This window comes from Taurulus bubalis (assembly GCF_910589615.1).
Source record: "Taurulus bubalis genome assembly, chromosome: 11".
Lineage (NCBI taxonomy): Eukaryota > Metazoa > Chordata > Actinopteri > Perciformes > Cottidae > Taurulus > Taurulus bubalis.
In genome coordinates, this window is record NC_136599.1 from 4,752,964 (window position 1) to 4,776,603 (window position 23,640).

The 23,640-nt window shown below is 45.3% G+C and overlaps 2 protein-coding genes across 2 annotated transcripts; one reads left to right on the forward strand and one right to left on the reverse strand.

Annotated features, from left to right (window-relative positions):
- Positions 1 to 309: 309 nt before the first annotated feature.
- On the reverse strand, positions 310 to 9,059 carry qars1 (glutaminyl-tRNA synthetase 1). The gene is made up of 23 exons (XM_079226883.1): positions 8,924 to 9,059; positions 8,176 to 8,326; positions 7,693 to 7,802; positions 7,539 to 7,614; positions 6,566 to 6,630; positions 6,409 to 6,462; positions 6,122 to 6,185; positions 5,951 to 6,025; positions 5,776 to 5,861; positions 5,580 to 5,666; positions 4,607 to 4,706; positions 4,427 to 4,505; positions 4,097 to 4,336; positions 3,923 to 4,015; positions 3,690 to 3,827; positions 2,926 to 3,013; positions 2,689 to 2,835; positions 2,498 to 2,599; positions 2,311 to 2,403; positions 1,256 to 1,383; positions 1,103 to 1,169; positions 880 to 1,005; positions 310 to 794 (listed from the first exon to the last, which is right to left on the reverse strand). Exons 1-23 carry the CDS (start codon positions 9,032 to 9,034, stop codon positions 744 to 746), a joined length of 2,331 nt encoding a protein of 776 aa, XP_079083009.1. The 5' UTR covers positions 9,035 to 9,059; the 3' UTR covers positions 310 to 743.
- Positions 9,060 to 9,631: 572 nt separating this feature from the next.
- Positions 9,632 to 12,846, forward strand: ogg1 (8-oxoguanine DNA glycosylase). Its single transcript, XM_079225653.1, has 7 exons — positions 9,632 to 9,777; positions 10,338 to 10,687; positions 10,770 to 10,949; positions 11,749 to 11,927; positions 12,009 to 12,156; positions 12,288 to 12,337; positions 12,426 to 12,846. The coding sequence occupies exons 1-7, from the start codon at positions 9,668 to 9,670 to the stop codon at positions 12,612 to 12,614; spliced, it is 1,206 nt and encodes a 401-aa protein (XP_079081779.1). The 5' UTR covers positions 9,632 to 9,667; the 3' UTR covers positions 12,615 to 12,846.
- The last annotated feature ends 10,794 nt before the right edge of the window (positions 12,847 to 23,640 follow it).

A 23,640-nucleotide genomic window follows, 5' to 3' on the forward strand; every position in this document is an offset into this window, starting at 1 on the left:
TCTGGGATTATGTTTCCTTTTTATAACATCACAGCTGACATGATCTTGTGTTCTTGGTCTTTATGGTTATGTTACAGTTGAGTGATGGCCGACTGTTACCTAAACTTATAAGACATTTCTTCGTGAAATCAACATATATAAACATAAATGATTACTGTCACACACCCTATTGAATACTGAGCAAAGGAACCAATAATCAAAGCCAGAATATCATAATAAATTAAGTCAAACATAGGATTCTCATACCAAAATATCTTCGTCGGAGAATATTAATTTCAGCTTCAGAAACTATCAACACAGAGACATTGCATGTTTTAATTTTATTGTTTATTCTTGTCTCCTGTCAAAAGGTCTTTAAAAAAGAAATGCACATGATGGTTTGGCAGTGATCTACCACCTTTGTAAAAAAAGTAATGCATGGTATTTGAAAGCATCTCCTATGTGCAATATTGTATTAATACACACACAGTCCTAAATGATCAAAGTTGCATACATTCAACAAAGAAGAAACACTGCATGTGAATCCTTCTGCGGCAGATATGGAACAATTTCAGGAAGACAGATCCATAAAAAGGGAACCGCATTTTAGAAATACGGGTTTGTAATTATTACAGCACCTGATTTTATTTGGCCTGAGCAGTCTGTGCCCTTATTAAAATGACACCTTTAAGTGATGCAAACCAGTTGGACATGTATCCGTGGGCTCGTGGGAAGCAGGGAGTGCGGCTTCATCGATCCGTGGATCAGATCTTCCCGGGGTCTTCTTTGAGGGTGACCGTTCTGTTGAAGATGAGCTGCAGGGAAAGAAAGATTTCCGTTACACTAATAATAATAATTTCAGCAAGCATGTGTGATATGAAACACAACCCGTTACTGCACCTTATCTGCGGTGCTGTCGGGGTCCAGGGAGAAGTAGCCAACTCTCTCAAACTGGAATTTGTCTGAAGCCTTTGCCGTCTTCACCGAGGTATCCACTAAGGCACCGCTGATCACATGCAGGGAATCCTGGGTAAAAAAAAAAAGAGGAGGAAGCGCATTAAATGATCGCCGCGCCGGTTGAAAAAGTCGAGCTGGACAGTCGCGGGAGAGCTGCGGGACTCACGGGGTTGATGTCGCTCAGGAAGCCGTTGGGAACAACAGACGGATCCTCTGGATTTTTGTGCAGGAACCTACAAGGAGAGAGAGAAGTTAAGTTATTATCTATGCGTAATATTGGTGAGGAATGACAGTGAGTGTGTCTTTTTGTGTGACTTACAGTCTTTCATAAAGGCGCACTTCACACGTCAATGGCTGGCTGACCCAGTGGATGAAGGCCTTTGGTTTCTCTGCTGTCTCAGTACTGCAACAGGTCACCTGCAGCTCCACCACTTTACCCCGAGCGTCCTGAGAAACAAAAGGGAGGGTCAGCAGGAGGTGGAGACGTCCGCAGAGGGACGCAGACACGGCTGAGGGCGAGTTACACCGAGAGCAGACATTCAGCTGCAGGTCAACTCTCAGACATTAGTTAAACCCATGCACTGTATATGAGAAGTGGACGTAGGCGACCTGACTTCACCCGCTGCTTTTTAGACTACAGTTCCGAGGCCTTGAGTTGGACATTTTGGCCGCCGCCATCTTGGATTTTGGAACCAGAAGAGGGTGGAGCTAAGTACAACTGAACAATTAATGAGACATTTTTAGGTGACCAAAATTCAACTTTCATGAACTGAAAACACAGTGAAAGGGTTAAAGTTGTAAGACGAAAACATGGACAACACCCAGACTGGGAGCAGCGACCTGTCAATCACAAGGTAGCCCCGCCCTAAAGCATACCCCAAAATGTACTATATGAAGGTGTGTGAGCATGAATCGTGACTCCCTCCTCAATGATTGTGTGTACAAAATGTGTGTATGTTTATTGCTTTTTATGATGTTTTTGTTATAACCATTTCTTTCCTTTAGTGATGGCTTGTTATATCTGGCCACAGGGACTACGGTTGAAATTTAGCCTTAGCTCAGACTGACACATTTACCCCTGGGTTGATTGATGTGTACGGTCCCTGTTCAAATAAATAAATGAAATGAAAATGAAAAATTAAACTAGAGATTGAGACTCAGGCTGAGTCCTTCCAGGGCGGCCTGCGGTCAAATCCAACCCGCTACCCTTTAATATCCACACACACACACATAGCGAGTTCTCTTAGCATTTGATGAGAAGCTGTTTTAACTGCTCGACCCACGTAGGTTATCCTGTACCCGCCTGATAATCGCAAGTAAATTCCGCCCTGCAAAACTGGTCTGACAACACTTCGAAATACTCGGTAGTCTCACCTTGATGACCTTCTGGAAAGAGATGACAAACCCGGCGTGCCTCAGCCCGACAGGCTGGTCTGGGGTCAAACGCTTGTAGCCCTTCTCCATCACCTGCAAAAAAAAGCAGAGGAGTCCACCATCACCTTCTGTGAACAGAGTCTGCTACTTCTACCGTGAGGGTTTTTGTTTCATCCCCATCTCTGACCTCTCTGAAGTCGCTCTGCTCGATATAGATTGTGCGCGTGAACGGGACGGTGTGGCTGCCCTTGGCCTCGTTGGCGGGAAAGTCCGGCACTCGTACATCTGACTGGGACACAAGAGGGCGACAGCGGGAACATTCAGCGGCACCGCTCAACAGACAGGAAGTACCGCACCGCGAGCGCTCCGTCCACAGACCTTGGAGCCCTCTGGGAGGTTGGCGATGGTGACTTTGAGCGGATCCAGCACGGCCATGGCTCTGGGCGCCGACTCGTTCAGCACGTCCCTCACGCACGCCTCCAGGAGGTGGGGCTCCGTCGTCGTCTGGGAAACCGTGACTCCGACCTGCCGACGGATATAAAAATCGTCATTGCAGCGCCGTCCCCCCACACACACGGTTAATTACAGCTCCTTCTTCCGTCGCGCGCCGCATACCCGAGCACAGAAGTTGTTAATGGCCTCTGCCGGGAAACCTCTTCTCCTCAGCGCAGTCAGGGTGAAGAGTCGGGGATCGTCCCAGTCTCTGTAATCAGAAAGTACGTCACTATGAAGCGAGAAGGCAGCAGCTGGGGTTAAAACGATGCACAGCGAATTACTGTCCTACCGGTCACTCCCCTGCACATCCCTTCATACTTCATATTTAAATACACTTGTCACTTTACCATTACATTTACATTCTACCTTAAAGTACTGTTATCTGTTGTCTGTGCACTTTATTTTAACTTACATTTTATATTCTACTGTAGATTTAATTGTAAATATTCATGCTCTCATTTATTGCACTTGTTAAATGTTTTGCATCTACCGCCAGGACAAACTCCTTGTATGTGAAAACATACATGGCAATAAATGGATCTGATTCTGATTAATGGATAATGATTCCAGGATTGTGCCTCCGCACAATATTTAGGGATTATTTCTTTATTGACTGGTTAATTCAGGATATCTGCCAATATTGAGATACTTTTTAATTAAGGAAACAGGAGACACATAACACTGTTTAAAAATCGACAAATGTGGATCGTTCAAGTCTGGTTGACACCTATTCCACTTAATAAAAGGTCAGTATCAATATAATAAAGTAAAAGTATATTGTCATACTTTTCATCCAAACAGCCAAGTTATTTAAAATCACCACAACACAAACTGTTCTGCAATGTAATGCGATGCAAATAGTTTAAAATAAATCCCTTTCTTACCTGACGACGCCGGTCTCCACCAGTTTGATGATTTTCCTCTTTGACACGACGGTGTAGGTGAGGTTCAGGCGCCCGTACTCCCACTGGACAGGACAGTACACGTCCAGAGCGTTGCACAGCCAGAAATACGATGAGCGCCTGTCACACACACAAAGGGAACCGAACAGAGACGTTGAACGTGGAGATGCATGCGTTTGTTAAACTACGATAGATTGCAAGATGAGTGTGCAAACCTGGCCTGAAACTCTTTGGTGCAGAGCGAGTGTGTGATGTTTTCAATAGAGTCACACAGGCAGTGGGTGTAGTCGTAAGTGGGGTAGATGCACCTGCAGAGAGAGAGAGAGAGACGTAAATAAAACGCAGCTTGTAGTGAGAAAGAGAAGAAAAGCACAACAGTTCCAGCGTACCACTCATCCCCCGTCCGATGATGCGGCGTGTATTTGATCCGGTACGCCACGGGGTCCAGCTTCCCGTCCTCCATGACCATCTTCATCCTGAGCGTGGCCTCCCCCTCGGCGAACAGCCCCTTCTTCATCCTGTCGAACAGCACCAGCGACTCCTCAATGGGTCGGTCCCTCCACGGCGACGGGAGAGTGTTGTGGCCCTTAAGCTCCTCCCCTTTCTGGTGGCACACGAACGCGTGACCCCTGAATAAAAAAAATAAAAATAAAAAAATCAACATCACCTCCCAGGCTCGTGCACATTTACCGACACGTGCACGCGGATCCTGCGCTCACCTGCGGATGAGATCCACCGCGAGGTCGTAGAGTTGCTGAAAGTTGTCGGATGCGTGCGTGACAGCGAAAGGTTCGTATCCTGCGTATTAGTTATGGAGTTATGTCGATAAGAATCTTTCTTCATGAGCGTGGAGCTTTCACCGGATCAGAAACGGTGGAGATCAACAGAGTCAGACTCACCAAGCCACTCCACCATGTCCCTGATGGCGGTGAAGTATTTCTCCTCCTCCTTCTCTGGATTTGTGTCGTCGTATCTCAAGAAGCAAATTCCGTTGTTCGCCTGCAGGAGCAGACAAGAGAGGGTTAAACAGGAAGTGGAGCTCCAACTGTTCCTTCAACAAAGAAAACAACTCAAAATACTTTTCAACCAAGTAGTAGCAGTTTTTTTTGGGGGTAGAATAACAAATGTGTTTGTTACAGCATTGAAAATAGGACAATTTAACATGTTGTGTGTTTAATTAAAACTCACATTTACCTTTTATTATTTAACTAGTATAATTGTTTTCAGAATTATGCATGACTGATTTTTTTTTAATTCATTTTTAAAAACGTAGGGTTGGTAATATCCTGCAATTTCCCCACTGCGGGACTAATAAAGGATTATTTTATCTTATTCTCTTTTTTATATTTTTGTTGAAATGCTCATTACACACTGACAGCAAAAAAGAAGAAAATATAATAACAGGGTTCGTACACATTTTGACCAATGAATTTCCATGACTTTAAACCAAATTTCCATGACCAAACATTTTGTGAAATCTCTTTGTAAACATAAAAAAGTGAATGAGACAATAGTTTGATTAAAAGAATAAACATTTATATAGATGCCTGTATGTATGCCTGCTTATATTTTGAGCGTCTTTCTTTTAAAAGCATATTAATTATATTCAAACTCAGCGTAAATGAACGTCATGAACACATGTGTATAACACATTTACATGACTTTTACAAAACTTTTGGGATTTTATTTTTTTCAAGGACTTTTCCAGGTTTTCCATGACCGTAAGAACCCTGTAATAATAATTTGATTTGGCCAAAATGTAATGACTGTTTGAGCTACCTGTCTATCTACCTGCCTGTCTGCCTGTATTCAGCCCCCTCACACCCCTATCCCTCTTTTAAAATGATGATGGAGAAACAGACAGACACAAACCTTTGCAAAACCAAAATTGAAGTTGATGGCTTTGGCGTGTCCAATGTGAAGGATCCCGTTGGGCTCGGGAGGAAAACGACAACGAATCTAAAAAGGAAAAAAATCGCAAATTAAACAGGTGGAAAAACAATATTCATAAAAAAAAATGTAAGTTAATGTGTTTCTTCTCCAAAAGTAACACATATAAAGTGTGTACCTGTCCACCAGTGATCTCCATGTGCTTTTTAAGCAAGTCCATTGTGTTTGGTGTGACCACATAGCCCTCAGTCTTATAGTTCTCTCCTGTATGATGGAGGGTAACACACTCAGTCAGTAAAGAGCAACGAGTCGAGAGGAAACTGCTTCTCGTGGTTCAGGTGGTTCCTTCTCACCTGTTTTATGGAACTTCAGAGCTTCTCCTCTGAGCTGCTCCATCAGAGACCTTCCCTCCCCAGCCACCCCCTCATCTGAACAACCAACAAGCAAAGTGGAAAGAATTCAAATAAAAGCATACATGACAAAAACATACAAATACATTTGCTGTCAATCTGCCGCCTGCTTACCAGTCACCGCCACCTCCTCTTTCTTCACCTTTCCCTCACTGCCTGCCACTTTGGCTTTCTGGGGCTGAAAAACAAATAGAAACAAGCCGCAGATGAAGTCAGAAGATTGCGATTAAAGGAATAGTGTTAAACATTTTAGAAAATAAAATGACTTTGACGTAAAAGATGACATGTTGTGATTCAACATGTTGGTTTTGAGCCGAATATATTTATTGTCTGGACACAGGAATCGAATAAACATACTACGCAAACCGTCAAGCTTTTCCTTTTTAAATAACTGGACTTACCTTGAGTTTCTTCTCCAGGTCGGCCTCCGTCTTGGGGCCCAAGAGGTGCAGGACCTTTAAGCACAAAGTCAGAGATCGTTACGGTCGGCAGCGAGTAAAACCAACAACCTCGGCTGCAAACGCACACTCACAACATTCTCTTTTTCGAGACACACACCTGCAAGTCCACCTCATTCTTAACGACCTTCCCATCAGCCCATTTTAGAGCAGAGCGTGCTTCTCCTGCAACGGAGACAAAAGCTTCGTGAGACATTTGTTTGTTGACGTCTGTTAGGCTTTAAAGAAGGTAGTATTCCAGAAACATTGTTTCTTTATAACTGTTGACATTTTCAGCAATCAATAAATCAAATGATGTGTCTGACGTAGCTGTAAAAACATATTCAGAACATATTTTTCAGACAACTAAACTCTGTAGAAAGTAAAGTGTGTTTGTTTCAAGAGTTAATGAGTTATGACTGCATCGAAAATAGAAATATTGAACATAAAGTCTGGTTTATCAAACTCGCGTTTACATTTCTTAGTGAACTAGCAAAGTATAATTATTTTAAGAGTGATGCATGACTGAGTGAATATTTTTTATATTTTTGTTGAGATTATATTCAAATGCTCTGACAAAGAGAGACAGAATCAGATAACTGGCGGTCACAGGATTGTAATAAGCGCTGCCAATCATTTAATTCTGCCTGAAGTTAAAGATTGGATGGGCTTATTGCACCTATTCTGCTCGTGCACTCATTCTTCGTCACAGCTGTGTGAGTAGTAGTACTACTACTAATAATGCATTTTATTTGTAACGCACTTTTAATTCAAAAGAATGAATGAGTGCCACAGAGCCAGTACATAGCAAAAGAAAACATAGTTAAAACAAACCATAATAAAAAAAAAAAATAGCTGACAGTGAATTAACACAAAGTCAAACACGCCTTCCTAGAAAGCCTTAAAGAGTCCAGTGTCTGTGTTGCCCTTATGTGGTCAGGGAGACTGTTCCATAAGCGCTGTCTTGCTAGATTTAGTGACTTTTGGTGCTCGTGCTGTTAGCTAATAGTGAGCACCCTGCTAGTTTCTCAAGATTACCAACCCCGCCTTTTATGGTTGCAAAGATCTTTAACCAAGTAAGCATGACATCATACCCATTAGCAGTCCCATGTTGAAGTGGTACCTCTCCCTCAGCAGCGGTTCCTTGTGCTTCTTGATCAACGACTCCACCTGCGGCGATATTCAACGGTCATCGAGGCTGACAGACGGACGACACAGACATATTTCGGAGAGCGTACGCTCACTTACGGCTTCTTCGATCTGCTCCGGTGTTATGGCCACGCCCACTCCACATGCCTCGTCAAACTCCTTCTGGTTGATGGGGTCCTGAGGATGACTCTTCACAAATTCCAGTGCAGCTGCAAAAAAAATAAATAAGGATGAGAAGTCATTTTTCTGCAGTCGTTCATGTCCACACACCTTTCTCATTCATTTAAGAAGTATATATAATCAAGGCTGGTACTCAATCCATTCTGCTTTCTCCTATGCTCTCAATATTTCCCCAACTTCCTTCAGAAGTTGCACTTGGTGTCAAGATATTTTTTTACTGCACATTTTGCATTAAATAAATGTAGTGTATTCCAGACTTTGTGTAAGAGCCGTGGTGGGTGAGTGAAAACAAAATAGCTTCAGTCTGGAAAACGACCCGTTGCAAAAGATAAACCTTAAAATAAGTCACATTTTGTTCACTAGCAGTTGGGTGGCAACATGTCCAAAGATGTCAGGAATTACCTGCCAGCTGCAGCTCTGTGCAGATTTTGCACTGAACTATAATGTCTGCGAGGAACGCCAGGCGCTTGGGGTCTTTAAGGCGAGATGCCATACTGTACAGCAATGTACCGATGGCTTTGTCCACTCCTGATGCCCCGAGGGAACGCTGAGCCTGTTGGAACCAATGAGAGAGGAAAAAAGACCAGAATTCATTACATTTCATTTAGCTGACTCTTTAATCCAAAGCGATACAATAAGTGCATTCAACCATGAGTACAAACTCAAGAAAGTACAATTTCTTCAATAAAGTTAAACTACAACGTGCTATCAGTAAGTGCCATTTAAGTGCTACTTTCCTTATTCAAGGTATAGTAGAAACATATGTGTTTTTAGTTATTTCATTGATTTGTCCTTCAAAATGAATGCATGTCTCATAGCTAATGGGCTGTGTCATTAGCTATGTTGTCACAGTCCAACAGGGAAGTGTTATAATGTCTCTCAGCTGAACTCTGGGAGAATTGGTCTGCAAACACCTGCATCATTGTGAAAGTGAAATAATGGGGACTTTGCCACAACAGTTAACTGTTAACTAACCTAGTTAACATTAAGTTATGAGACACGTATCCAAAAAGGTAGGAGCCTCTTAAAAAAAGGAGAGAAGAACTGAGACAAATATAAATAATACGTATTCGATAGAACAAGGGAGCTCAAATAAATAAATGTAATGTCAGTCACATTCCGCAGCTGTCCGACAAGCGTCGGGTCGTACCTGGATAATTGCGTCCTTCAGGGCGGAACTCAGCGCTTCATTTTTCAGCGTTTCTTTCGCTTTCTGCTCGCTGAGCCCAATGGACGTGAAAAGAGTCAACATATCTGCCATTTTCTCCACCGTGTTCACCGGTAAATCCGAGCCCCTCTGACACGCCGCGCTCCGAGCACGACTTTTTTTAGAAGAGAGATCGAGGGAGACGACTTCCTGTGTACACCGCGAGGTCCAAAACATATTAGCCAATAGGACACCGCGGGCACGGATGCATTGACCAATCGTGGATGAGCTTGGTTAGAATTACCGCCCACCTTATGTGAGACAGCCAATCAGAAGTTGTGTTGACATGAGGAGGGCGGGGTTACCGGAATCAGTGTAATGTTGCATCAGATTGTCATTTAAACTATTCCTGATCATTATTAATATGAAGTTAGAACGTCAACTTTCTTTTTTGGAGTTAGATAACATTTAGTTATATACTAAATATTATTACAAGCACCTAAACTCCAAAGCTTTTCTTCTAATATGCGTCCAGCTTTGCGACAGTGTTAGGTCTTTGTTGTCCATCATTATCGCCGCCAGCTAACAGCTAAATCAACTCCCCGAAAGGTATTACACTGTTGTAACGTACACTGATGTTGTGTTTCCGGTTTCCCCACTCACACCGCGAGTTTCTATAATGCCGCAGCGCTGTGGGAGGGTGTTGTTTTAACTTATAAACACCAGACAGCGGGGTGGCTTGTGGCCATGGCCCAACATGCGGTGCTGTCATCGGGAGCGAGACTGTGGAGATCTCTGGCCTGCGCCAGGTCCGAGCTGCGTCTGGATCTCACTCTCGCCTGCGGACAATCCTTCCGGTGAGTTTGGGTCTCAGATGTGACGTTGTTCCGCCATAACAGAGCAGATCGCATCCCCGTCTGACACTCTGTGTATTGACATGTGTTTAAACCCCACAAAGGGTTCTTACGGTCATGGAAAACCTGGAAAAGTCATGGCATTTTTAAATGGTTATTTTCAGGCCTGGAAAAGTCCTTTAAAAAAATAAAATACCCAATGCTTAGTAAAAGTCATGTAAATGTGTTATCTTCATGTGTTCATGTCGTTGATTTACGGTGAGTTTGAAATAATGAATATGCTTTTAAAAGAAAGACGCTCAAAATATAAGCAGGCATCTATATAAATGTTTATTCTTTTAATCAAACTATTGTCTCATTAATTTGTGTAATTTAAGGTTTACTGTATGCTTTGTATTCTCATTGTTAAATGAGAATACATACTACATAAAATACTACATTTTCTCACTTTTTCATGTTTACACCCAGATTTCACACAATGTTTGGTCATGGAAATTCGGTTTAAAGTCATGGAAAAGTCATGGAAACCCATTGGTAAAAATGTGTATGAACCCTGCCCACAGCTGGAGAGAAACTGCGGAAGGCCACTGGACCGGAGTGATGGGCGGACGCGTGTGGACCCTGACCCAGACAGATGACACCCTCTGGTACCACGCTTACAAAAGCTCGGACGGGAAGAGGAAGAGGAGAGCTGGAGTTTCTCTCAAGGTGGAAAACAAGTTAGAGGAGAGATTCATGCAGAAGGAAGAGGAGGAGCCGGTGGCGGTGACTCCAGTGCAGGACACTGAGGAAGAGGAGGAGGAGGAGGAGATGCTGAGAGACTATTTCCAGCTGAAGGTGAAGCTGGAGGATCTGTACAAAGGATGGGGAGCTGCTGACCCACACTTCCAGCGCATCGCAGATATCTTCACAGGCCAGTTTGTGAGCTACCACTCAATATTACACTGACAATATTCGTTTTTGTTAAATATTTATATTGTTGTGTCTCTCCGCAGGTGTGAGAATGCTTCGCCAGGATCCCACCGAATGTCTTTTTTCCTTCATTTGCACCTCCAACAACCACATCTCCCGTATCCACGGCATGGTGGAGCGGCTGTGTCAGGCTCTGGGCGCCCCGCTGTGCCGGCTGGACGAAACCTCTTACCACGACTTCCCCTCCCTGTCCGCGCTCGCAGGTATTCTCTCTCCACAGACCTTCAGTTAATCATCTCTACACGTCGGTGTTGCAGAGTTCACAACCTCTGTTTCTGCAGTGTGAGCGGTTCAGTGGGATAAAATCCAACCGGGAGGCCTTGTTTTTATATTCTGGCTTCAGTTGCATGATAGAAAGAAATGCAGTGATGTATTTTCAGAATATTTAGGTCTTCTTTAATGTTTTTTTTATCATACTTGTAGATGTTTTGTGGTTATTTATGGTTGGCTTTTATTTCTTTGTTTTTCTGAGGTTTGGTTTGTGTGAACAAGGTTTTGATTTTGAGGGATCTTTACTTTCGTGGCATTTATTAACATAATTCTTTGTGTTTGGGAGACATTATTTCCCCCCTTTTGGGTTATTACTATTATATATCATTTAGTTAATATTGATTAATATTAATTGATAGAATTTTGGACTAAGTATTTTTTTCGAAAATAAAAACACCCGATCTTGGAAGTGAGGCACTTGTTAACTTTTCTAACTTTCCCCTCTGGATAAATTAAGTATTTATGTATCTTTTATAGATACATTTATATATCTGACCACGACTAGCCAGCCTCTGTTATAAGAAAGTGGAATAAGAAGAGCTTTGGGTGTGAGCTGAGTGGTACATGAATCTCACTGTGGGCTCTATGACAAACATATACTGTCTCTTTTTGTTTGTGTTTATTTCTTTCTTCGAGTCCCTAAATATTCCACGCATCTGTAAACCTGCTGGGCGTCACGTTCACTCTCCGTTGTCGTCACAAATGTGTTGTTTCCTACGTCTTCCTTTGCAGACGACGGCGTGGAGGCGCGCCTCAGGGATCTGGGTTTTGGATACCGGGCTCGGTTCCTTCAGCAGAGCGCGGCGCAGATTCTGGACGCCCACGGGCTCCGGTGGCTCGAGGGCCTCCGCGGCGTCCCGTACCTGCTGGCCCGCGACGCTCTGCGGACTCTCCCCGGCGTCGGCACCAAGGTAGAGCAGCCTCTTGTACTTTTTTTTTGGTGAATTTGTAGCATCATCAACATGTAATCAAGGCCCTGTGTGTGTCCGTAGGTGGCCGACTGTGTGTGTCTGATGTCCCTGGATAAGGCCGAGGCCGTGCCCATAGACACACACGTGTGGCAGATCGCTAAACGAGACTACGGCTACGCTCCCGGCAACCAACAGAAGAGCATCACGGATAAACTGCACCGAGATCTCGGTTGGTAGTCACATGCAGCATTATATATATACATATATATATATACATATATATCAGGAGTATGTTCGCTCTGATGGTCAACACTGGTCTCTTTCATCGTTAACACAATCCAATGTCGTATTTCTGCACAGGGGATTTCTTCAGACACCTGTGGGGTCCTTCTGCAGGTTGGGCCCAGTCGGTGAGTGCCGCCCGTGAGTTTCATGTCATGTGACCTCCCGTCGGCCCGCCACAAACACAGCGCGTGTCTCCTGTATCCGTGTGTTCAGGTGCTCTTCTGCGCCGACCTCAAGAAGTTCCAGACGCTCAAAGGAACGTCGCCCCTGAAGCGGCCGAAGAAAGAGGAAGACGAGGAGGCAAAGGTGGCGACGGCGCGCGAGAGCAAAACAATTAATGGAGCCGCGAAGGACACGAAAACCCAGTCGGCGCATCGCAAGAAAGCAAAGACGTCCGTCTAGTGAGAGAGTGAAGAGAGGTAAACAAGCTTCTTACATCAGGACTCACAAACAAAAAGACTATTGGAATTCAAATATATAAAGAGTATATTCATCATGGTAGAAAACTCATCATTATAAGATTCTCAGGGTTTGTGTTTACTGTGACCTCTTCCATGTCTACTTTCCTATTAGCTCACTACTACAGTAATAATACAGCACACTTGTTTTTTATAATAAAGACAAAATAACTTATGGGATATTTTTTGTGTGTGTATTTATTGTGAGAGAAAACGTCATCAAGCCCACTGACACTGAAAGCTTCACGTCGTCTCTCACTCCGGCTCAATGTTGCCAAACGAGGCCCCTAGGTGGCAGTATGCATTGGAGGATGAATAATACAAAATAGGATACTACTTAAAGTGGGCCATTTGCTTTACACAGTCTTTTTTTCTACATCACAACAACATATTCAAAGGGTCACCGCTTTCTGCCGAGCCCCCCGGCTCCTGTTACCCGGCGCACCGACACGTCACGGCATCGGCTTTGCATGTCCAGAAAAGGTCACCGGACACCGAAACAGTGTACGTTGTGTGTGTGTCTTTGCTGCATTTTTTTTCCCAGCGTCGAAATAGTGCGTCTGTCCGATCGCACAAAGCTGCCACGGTGTGTGTGTGTGTTTATAGGCGCCGGTGGACCGTGTCAGCTGCTCTTTTTATAGCGAGGGATTGCAGCTATCTGCTGCGGCGGCTCGGGGCTTGTGTGACTTGTCTCTGGTGACAACGCGGACAAGTCTCGAGGGGCGTTTGACCTATTACTGTCCCCTGTTGCGCAACATTTTTTTTCTTCAAATATATGCAGAGGAAATAGTTCTAAAAGTGCAGCGACAGCGTGCATATATATCAAACATCGTTCCTGGCCTGGTTTGAAAAGGCTTATTTGAGCAGGTGCATCATGCATGTAGTTGCAGCATCTGTGTTTGTGTGTGTGTGTGTGTGTGTGTGTGTGTGTGTGTGCATGTCTCGCATCCACAGACAACATTTATTTGTGGAAGTCGGTGCAGCCGTGCGTGTTAATGAACATGTGAGTCAGCTTTCATCTCCACTCTCAGCCGAGCCGGACAGAAGCTGAGGCCCGGAGCCACGGGGAGGGAGAGAGGCAGGGTAAAAATAGAGCTGAGACCAGAGGAATATTATTCTTTTTTTCTTCTTTTTTTTTTTAAGGCAGGGCGAGGTGAAAGTGTGCCGGAGGCGGGGCACATGAATCTTAATGGAAGAAGAAGAAAAAAAGCTGTGTGCACGTGCAAAGACTCAAACAACACAACAGTTGCGTAAGAGATGAAGAGACGCGGCTCTCAGCTTGTGTCACGGCCCCGAGAATTATTCAGTTGAGAGGACATCTCTCTTCCTATCTACTTTATCTCAGAGGGAATCGTTACGCCCAAGGGCACCAGGGGGCGCCATCTTTTTTGGAGCACAAAACATGCTCTGTCTTCTTCCAGATGTGCAGCAGCGAGATTTAATTTGTTTCTCTGCGAGTGACAGAAGTGGTTCAGTCGTAGCCGAGTCAGAGAGATGTCAGGACCTAGTTGTCAAGTTGTACGTGTGTGTGTGTGTGTGTGTGTGTGTGTGTGTGTGTGTGTGTGTGTGTGTGTGTGTGTGTGTGTGTGTGAGGAGAGAGTGTGTAAAAATCAAGAGCTCAAGGAGTGAGTTATATGCATTAAATCCCTGATGCACCTCTGTCCCTTACATATATTTATATTTATATAATATTCTACCTTTAAAATGTTCAGTTTCCATTTTCTGAAATGTGTAAATTATGATGTTTGTTGATTATTGAGGTCAAATTGAAAGGTGGTGTTGTATTAGACGACATTATATTTAGATAATCATTTTTATTTTTGCGTATTTTTACTATTTAAATACATGAAGAATATTAGAAAATAATGCAGTCCAGGACAACAACACCACTTTCTACTGAAACATAAAAGGCATACATACATACATACATACATACATACATATATATATATATATATATATATATGTATGTATGTATGTATGTATGTATTTATGTATTGTTGTATTAGTAAAATCCTTTTGCCAGATTAGCGTTAACATAAATGGCAACATGATTATATCATGGATTATTTTAATATTTTTACAAATTACCATGCAGTAGCTGTGAATTTTCCTTTATATATACATCATATTTTATACTTTAAAAATATGTAAATTAAAGGAAAGTGTGCCCAGGTATGCAAGCATTGTTTAGTTAGATATTGGATATAAATAATTATTGACATCACAGATACAGTATGATCATTTTAAAGTGTAACTCTCTGGCAACTTTATATTGTTCACAGTAGCTACAGCATCAAAGGGACATACCTTTGAATTATATATATAATATAATTGTTATTATCCATTTAATAAAAAGAACCTGATCCCGTTCTTCATATCCAGGCTCTTTGTAGGTTTCAACCCCCAAAAATGGTCTCTATGCACATCCGCCTACTACTTAAAATGATGGATGTTATTATTCCTGAATAGTAACAGATGCATTATATAACAGAATCAGATACAATACCTAAGATGGATAAAAAATGTAAAGAGAGTCGTGTTGATTCACCTTGGATGTGGTGAAACTCAACGCTGCCGGAGGGGAGGGGTCCAGTCCCCACATGCAAGTCTGTGAGCTGGGGAGATTATTCCTTTGGTGTCTAGACAACCACAGGGTGAGGGGAACGCCACACAGAGAGAGGGGGGGGGGGGGGAGAGAGGGAGAGGGAGAGAGAGGGGGGGGAGAGGGAGAGAGGGGGAGAGAGAGAGGAGGAGGGAGAGAGGGGGGAGAGAGGGGGGAGAGAGAGAGAGAGGGGGGGGGGGGAGAGAGAGGGAGAGAGAGAGGGGGGGGGGGGGGGGGGAGAGGGAGAGAGGGGGAGAGAGAGAGGAGGAGGGAGAGGGGGAGAGAGAGAGAGTGGGGAGAGAGGGAGAGGGGGGAGAGAGAGAGGGAGAGAGGGAGAGAGGGGGAGAGAGAGAGGAGGAGGGAGAGGGGGAGAGAGAGAGAGTGGGGAGAGAGGGAGAGGGGGGAGAGAGAGAGGGAGAGAGGGAGAGAGGGGGAGAGAGAGAGAGAGAGAGAGAGAGGGAGAGAGGGGAGAGAGAGACAGAGGGAGAGAGAGAGGGGGAGAGAGAGATGGAGAGACACACAGAGAGAGAGAGAGGGGGAGAGGGGGGAGAGAGAGAGAGGGAGAGAGAGAGGGGGAGAGAGAGAGAGAGAGGGGGGGGAGAGAGAGATGGAGAGACACACAGAGAGAGAGAGAGAGAGAGAGGGAGAGGGGGGAGAGAGAGAGAGGGAGAGAGAGAGGGGGAGAGAGAGAGAGAGAGAGAGGGGGGGAGAGAGAGATGGAGAGACACACACAGAGAGAGAGAGAGGGGGGGAGAGATGGAGGGAGAGAGAAAGAGGGGGAGAGAAAGAGGGAGAGAGAGGGACACACGCATACACACAGAGAGAGGGGGAGAGATGGAGAGAGAGAGAGAACACACACACAGAGAGGGAGAGAGTTATAGAGAGAGATACAGAGAGAGAGAGAGAGAGAGAGAGTATCTGCCTTGTGTCTGATGGACGTCAGCAGGACTGTTGTCAATGAAAGAGGCTTACATTGAATAACATGAATGCCTTCTACTTCTACTGATAGGACCCCCCCCCCCCTCCGCCCCCCACACACACACACACTCGGCTGGCTGTGATGAAGGTTCGATGCCTTATGGATCGGGAGGAGGAAGCGTCTCCGTCTGACCCGTGGTTGGATTCCACAGCCCTACTGGGATCAATCCAGAGGCCTAAGTGGAACGTCTTGTCCACATTCCTGCACAGAGATGGTATAGAAACACTATCCTGTCTCCTTTTAAAGACTTTGTTCCTTTAGCGAGCTTTAAATACCGCTGCCTTCTCACTTTATTTAAAGCGCGCTAAATATTCCCACATGACTCGAGAGCTGTGGGAAAAAGGCAATACGTTGTAGGACGTAAATATAAAGTAGGTTGGGTTGTTTTATTCTTAGTTGTGGAGGAAAATTTGAATTTTTTTTATTTTTTTTTATTAGAAAATGGAGATGGGAAAGTGAAAGTCAAGTGTCAAAATCTGATTAAAAAAAACAAAGCCGTCAAAAACTGTTGAAACCGGGGACGGATGGGCGAATTCGCTTCCTTCATTTTGAAGTAAAGGTCCAATGTTCAGGGTTCTCACGGTCACGGAGAACCTGGAAATATCATAGAATATTAAAATGGTTGTTTCCAGGCCCGGAAAAGTCCTTAAAAAAAAAAAAAATCCCAAAAGTTTTGGAAAAATCATGTAAATGTGTTATATTCATGTGTTCATGACGTTCATTTACGCTGAGTTTGAAACAATGAATATGCTTTCAAAATATAAGCAGGCATACATACAGGCATCTATATAAATGTTTATTCTGTTAATCAAACTACTGTCTCATTCATTTGAGTCATTTAAGGTTTACTGTATGCTTTGTATTCTCATTGTTAATTTCTCACTTTTTCATGTTTACACCGAGATTTCACAACATGTTTGGTCGTGGAAATTCGGTTTAAAGTCATGGAAATTGGTCAAAATGTGTATGAACCCTGAATTGTATTCAGCGAGGGCAACATGGGCCTATAAGGTTATCTTACAATGTGTTTGTCCTATTTTAACACCAAACATGATGCGTTTTTGTTTGAATTCACACCTTTAACCGCCCAGTGTCGCCTCAGGGGGCTGACGGGGCGGCAGCATGCGGCGAGGCGGGACGAGAACGCCCTTAATGTAAAGTGACAAGGAACTTTTTTTAAATGTTGTGTTGATTTTGATCGTGTTTCCGAGCACCAGACTCCTTTAACATTAGAGAAACCTCTCATTTAACAGCAGCAGGGGCCCGACAGTTTCCCCTCTTCCTCCTGGTTCTGCTTCTCTCGTGCCTCGCTTTGGGCCCAGCGACGCTCCTGGAGGAGAAAGAGATGCCGGAGACGGTTTCATTACTCACAGTAACTTTAAGCGATGCGTATAGAAGCCACCTGTGTACGAGGAAAGACTCCCCGTTTCTGTGAAGATGTTATGAATCTGGTACACCGGATTACAGTAATCTCATTAGCGTCACATAACTGGATAACAATCCAATAATATGATAACATGATGAACACTGCAGCCAGAAGACGAGGCGCGAGTGGTAAATAATCTCAGTTACGCATCTCTTCCACAAAACGTGATCCAAACATCCACCCGTCTCTATCCGGTGGGTTTATAAATGCATATTAGGGTTTGATCACATATCTCGCGTGGAATTTGTAATCCATACGCAATAACGGGATTACAGTGGTGAAGTGTCCCCCCTCCTCCAGCAGCGACCTTTCACTGCCTCTCCTGCCGGCTCTGTAGTACCGTAATGGCATTAGGACAATCCTCTGAGCTGCACAGGTTATTCTGGGACGGTACAGTGCAGACAATCTAATGAGAGGGACAAGAGAGGGAAGTGTAATGACACCGGGTGGGTGAGGCAGAGACCCAGTTAACGTCCCACACCCGGATCAGAGCTGCGGCCTCGCCAGCGCGTCCTAACACAAGTGTTGTGTTTGTGTGAGACACGATCAGATGGAGAGGGAGTATAGAGAGCGAGTCATCTTGGCTCGGGGGTCTTGCTCCCCCCCCCTGAACGAACCCTGCTTTTGGAGGGCAGGGAGGTAGAGTTTCATGCACATGCTTTGTTTCCCCCCCGGCTCATTGTCCCTGCTGCTGCACCCCTCTGCCAAAAACATGTCAGGTGGCCTCTCCTCCACCTGGCCCACAAACCCCCGACTCCTCGTCGCACTCGTTTCACACCACAACCGATGATTTCTACACGTTTCACCAAGGCCCTTGCAGTTGTTACATTTTTTCTTCAGGCTTTGTCACGTCAACATGTAGATACGGTTACACATTTCGTAGCTAAATCATTTCATACCAGTAAAATTGATATGATTAGCTAATGTCCAGTTGAGTTCTAATTGCAAATGCGTGCCGCTAACTGAGCTGCAGAGCTGCAACATTAGAGGCAGCTATTGCAGCTTTTATTTGACCTCCTCACAAAAAATACTCGCTTTGCCCAGAGTTAAGTATTGATGGTATAAATAATGCAAATTGTCCCGATAAGCAGCAACGACTTGCTAACCGTTAGCTTTCTTAATCCCACTTCAAAATATGAAATCAGGTAATAATAGATTCCCACCCAGAAGCTGGATAGTGGCACCGCATGCTGCGTGATGATGTCAATGCCGGTGACGTCATATTTCCACTGGGCACACACACACACACACACACACACACACACACACACACACACACACACACACACACACACACACACACACACACACACAGAGAAGAAAAAAGAAAAGGTAGGCCTCTGTGGGTTCAGGCTGGAACTGCTGTTGCGTAACCGGCGTGCCAGGCGGTAGGTCGGTAGGTAGGCATTCGTGTTTACTTGTGAGGTGAAGGAGGGGGGGAGAAAATGAGAGGAAAGGAGGGAGGGAAGGAAGGGAGGGAGCAGTGTGGAGAGAGATGGAGCGCAGTGGAGGGGGCGTTATCTGCTCAGTAGCTCATGGCAGCGGGACGAGGCTGCTGAAGCTCTCTGCGCGCGGACAGAGGACCGTCTTCACGCGCGCGGTACCCAGCACCGGACTAACGCAACGCGGAATCCCGTTCCCGCGGACTCCCGGTCCGTCCCGGCCCACCGTATCCGCACGCAGAGGACACCGATCGGAGAGGAGAGGAGCGCACACACACACCCGCAGGTATGGCTCGCGTGGTGAATGGCCGGCAACACAGCGGCTGCTATGCGGCGGTACTTTTGGCGCAGTGATCCACGCGCGGGGTTGGGGAGGGAGGACGGGACGGGACGGGACGGGACGCTTCCTCTCTTACCTGTGCGGGCTCACGCGGCTGTAATTCGCCGTCACGCGTCCGCACCTTTACCTGGATGATCGTTACCTTGAACGTCCCGAGCTCCGTTACATCGGGACCGGGGTGTAACGTCATGTAACGGCGTTACATGCTCTGATCGTGATCACGTCAGCGTGTAGGAAAACCTCACGTGACGTCACGGCGCCCCGTGCATGTCTAATGCAGGGGTCATTGGATCTCTAGACGCGTAACTCTGTATCCATGACGCGCGCAGTTTACGTTGCAGGCTGTTTCCCGTTTACGGACAGGCGGCTTAATGACCATCAGGGTGTAACGTAATGAGGCCACGGCACGACGAGGACACACACACACACACACACACACACACAACCGCAAGACTGTATTACTCATTTATTCAGTCGCATTTTACGTAAAAAAGTAGTCCCTTTGATTCTGTCCCGTGGTGATATTATTTGTCTGTTCACCTGATTCAATCAGCTTCTCGTGTTTCCATAATTTGCATGTCAACTACAAATTGCCCCCAAATATCTATATATGAATATATGAAAAGTGGGAATAACTTTGGAGAAACGGCAACACGTGGGGTATTATGCAGGTGCGCAGCGTGCGTGTGCGTGTGCGTGTGTGTACAGTGTATTAGCGAGGGTTGTCCAACCTCAACATGTAGGCAGGGCCCGACTAGAGGATCTGGATTCACCTGTTCCTCATCAGGGTTTGAACCCTGGAGAAAAAGAGAGAGAAAGAAAGAGACAGAAAGAGAGAGAGGCCACGCCCCTCCATGCCCAGGGCGCACAAAGTGCCAGTTGGATGCAACGCGCAGCCATACGACTCCAATTCAGAATGAAAACAGCACACCCTAATCCAAGAACAAGAGAAACCAGAAGTGAAAGAAAGAAGGAAGGACGCTGCACAATTGAAAAGCAGCTCAAGAGAGATTTAGGACTTTCTGTTTTGACTGTGTGTTTTCAGAGAACACAGTTGTTTTTTTGAAAGAGACAAAGGGTGGAACAGGACTGAGGATGATCCACGGCTGCGTGCCTCAGTGTTGAGTGGCCTTTGAATGGCTTAGTTGGCTTATCTTGTGTAAAAAAAACCCCACAACAACGCTGTTTTAAACTGGAAGTACAGACAAATAAAACCTCCCAGTTAACAGCAGACATAACACACTTCCCAGAATAGTAGAAAACACAGCTGGACTCAAGACCAACGGGCCTGAAGCACAAACTCACCGAGTCACAATCTGTTCCTAAACTGGCTGTGTAGCCCTGATTATATATACATTATTACACAATTAAAAAAGTGTTATTATGCAACATCTACGTGCATAATAATAGGCCTAATTAAATTGTTTTTATATACATACAATATGTCTGCAAATCCAGTCGCTGCCACACAACACCCCACTTGACACCGCGGTTGTTTTTATTGCATCCAGCTGTAGCAAAGTGAGAGTCTGGGCTCTGCGGTTCCCTCCCTGCAGCCGGCCAACTGTTTACGAACCGGGTCTGTTTTGTGGCCTATAGTTGTGGTTTAGCAGTTGTTTCAATCAGTCACCAGACTCGCTATCTCTCAGGGTGAGTTTTCTCTTTCTTTTCAGGGGGGTGAGTGTGCGAGTGCTAATTGGAAATCCTGAGCAAATATACTCACAGTTGTTTACTGAATCTGGGTAGACAACGTGCGTTTAGCTTCTGTCCACAATCACCTGTCGTATGTCAATATTTGTAGCGTGTGTGTGTGTGTGTGTGTGTGTGTGTGTGAGTCACAGTGCAGTTAAAGGGCCTCACCCTTAAAGCTTGACCTTTTGATCTGTGTCTCGCATGAAGGCGGAACATCAGTCAAAGATGTTGCACGGCTCAGCATTTTCTATATTTTTTTTAAAAGCTGGACGTCCGCTTCGAAATGGGGGATCAAACGCATCCTGGATTGGTTCTGGAGCCTCTGCTCTTCCTCCGGCGTGACCCCGGCTGTGTGAGGGCGTACACCCCTCTCCTCCTGAGGCGGTGGGGCCGCATCTTTAACAGAAGTGGGTTTGTGTTCAGAGCTAAATGGACATCTTTAGTCTCAGGGCGGAGGTGACCGCCTGGAAAACCATGCTGGAGAATCTAGAATGCATTTTTTTTTTTTTAACGAGAGCCCATATGTCTCCTCATAAATCTACTTCATCTGAACTGAACGGCATTCGTTCATTCATTTGAACGTGTCGCATCCATAATCATGCAATAAGCAAAGTGAATATTGTGGCGAGCTGTTTGGGATCCAGATGTTATTCCAAGGTGTGGAATTTGTAACGGTCCAAGCAGCGACCTCCCCCATCTACCCGCATACCAACATAACCGCACACATACTCCCTCACACACCCCTCACTCTTTTCCTCTCCCTGTGTCACACACACACACACACACTGCTTCACAGTCTCACCTCTCCCCCTCGACACAAGTTGCACATCTGTATGGCCGACGGTACTTAACGGACACACAGCCCTCAGCTGGTTTATTCCAGTCTCCTCCTTCATTGCCCCTGCAGAAACCCCGTTACTACTGCCGCTCTGGTCAATATTTCGATGTCTATTTTTGGGGAAAGATTTGCAATCTGTTTCTTATTTCCGTCCCTGTCGTCCGGACGTCAAACGGGCATCTTCCTCTCTGCTGAGTCACGGGTGACTCTGGCGGTCAGATCCCGGTCACCGGAGAGCCAACCTCCGTCATCGGATACACGCCAGTCGACTCGGGCATCGGACGCTCCGTCAGAGACACGCCGTTCCGATGCGTCGCTCAACAGTTATTGGCTTAATCTGCCATTAAATGTTGTGCAGACATTTCCATTTCATGAGCAAATGTCCGCTTGATGGTAAACACCCTGTTTGCATGGTATAGGCGTGTTGGCATCACATGCAGACTGGCATGTTTCAATACATGTGCTGATGTAATACCCGGTAATAGCTTGTTACCTGTTCTGATATCTCCCTCTTTGAGGAATATGAACATGTTTTCTTTCTTCTGCAGAACCAAAAGAAGCCACAGCTCCCAAAACGGTGCGAGCAGCAGCTCGAGGGTCTTGTAAGAAATTACAGTGTCAAATTTGCAAAAATTGTGATTTCATTCCGGAAACATACCTGATTTAAAGAATAAGCAAACAAAATGAGAAATCTGTCCCGACAGTCAAAGGGTGTTTTTTACCCGTTGACATGTTTTGCATACTCTGTGCTTCATAACCAAAGAAGTGTTGAGGTGCGATACCCATGCAGCCCAAAGGGAGACATCAGACCAGTCTTTGTTCATCCTAAAATTTATGGAAATGTTGCACTGCCAGGCTGCCTGGAATGTGTGAGAGAGAGAGAGAGAAATATGTGCAAGGAAGATGGAGATTCTCCAGATACTTCACTCCCTCTTTCTGGTTCTTTATTTATTTCTGTATGCACGGGCATTCGGCGGCCATATTAATACATCAGTGGAGACGTGACATCAGTTCTGCACCGATTAACTGATTACAACAGCTGCTGTTGCACCGACTCATGCGTTTGTGTAACAATCAGGTCGACGCTGTGGGCGAGGAGTTTATAGTAATCTTCAGATTTGTCGCTGACGGCTGCACTAGTGGATATTATGTGTGGGCATTTCCTGCTCTGGATAAAGAGCGTATTGTGTGTTAGAGAAAATGACGACATCGACGCAACATGCACTGCACCCCCAGTGCAAATTAAATAGTGTGTTCCTCTGCCCTCGAGGGGCTGGAAACATCAGTTAAAAAGAATCCTCTGACTGAACGTGATCCGTCACAGAGGGAGCGTTTCTGTGTTTTCCTCCCTCGCTGAAGGCGGGCGGAGAGCATCCAGGTGTTGTATTCCAGCCAAACACCAAACCAGCTGATCTCACTGATCTGGTCTTTGCACGGTTGCCTAAATGAAACCCAGCAACACACTTGGTGGGCTATTCCTGGCCTGTAATTCAGTCTCAGCTCAGAGGAGCTGCCAATCAGACGGAATTTGTTTGACTTCAATGGAAACTTTGCAGTCAAGTTGTCTAAATCCAGTCAAGGAAAACGTTCCTTTTTCTTTGGCGGGGGGCAACTTGCCCTGTGTGTGTGTGTGTGTGTGTGTGTGTGT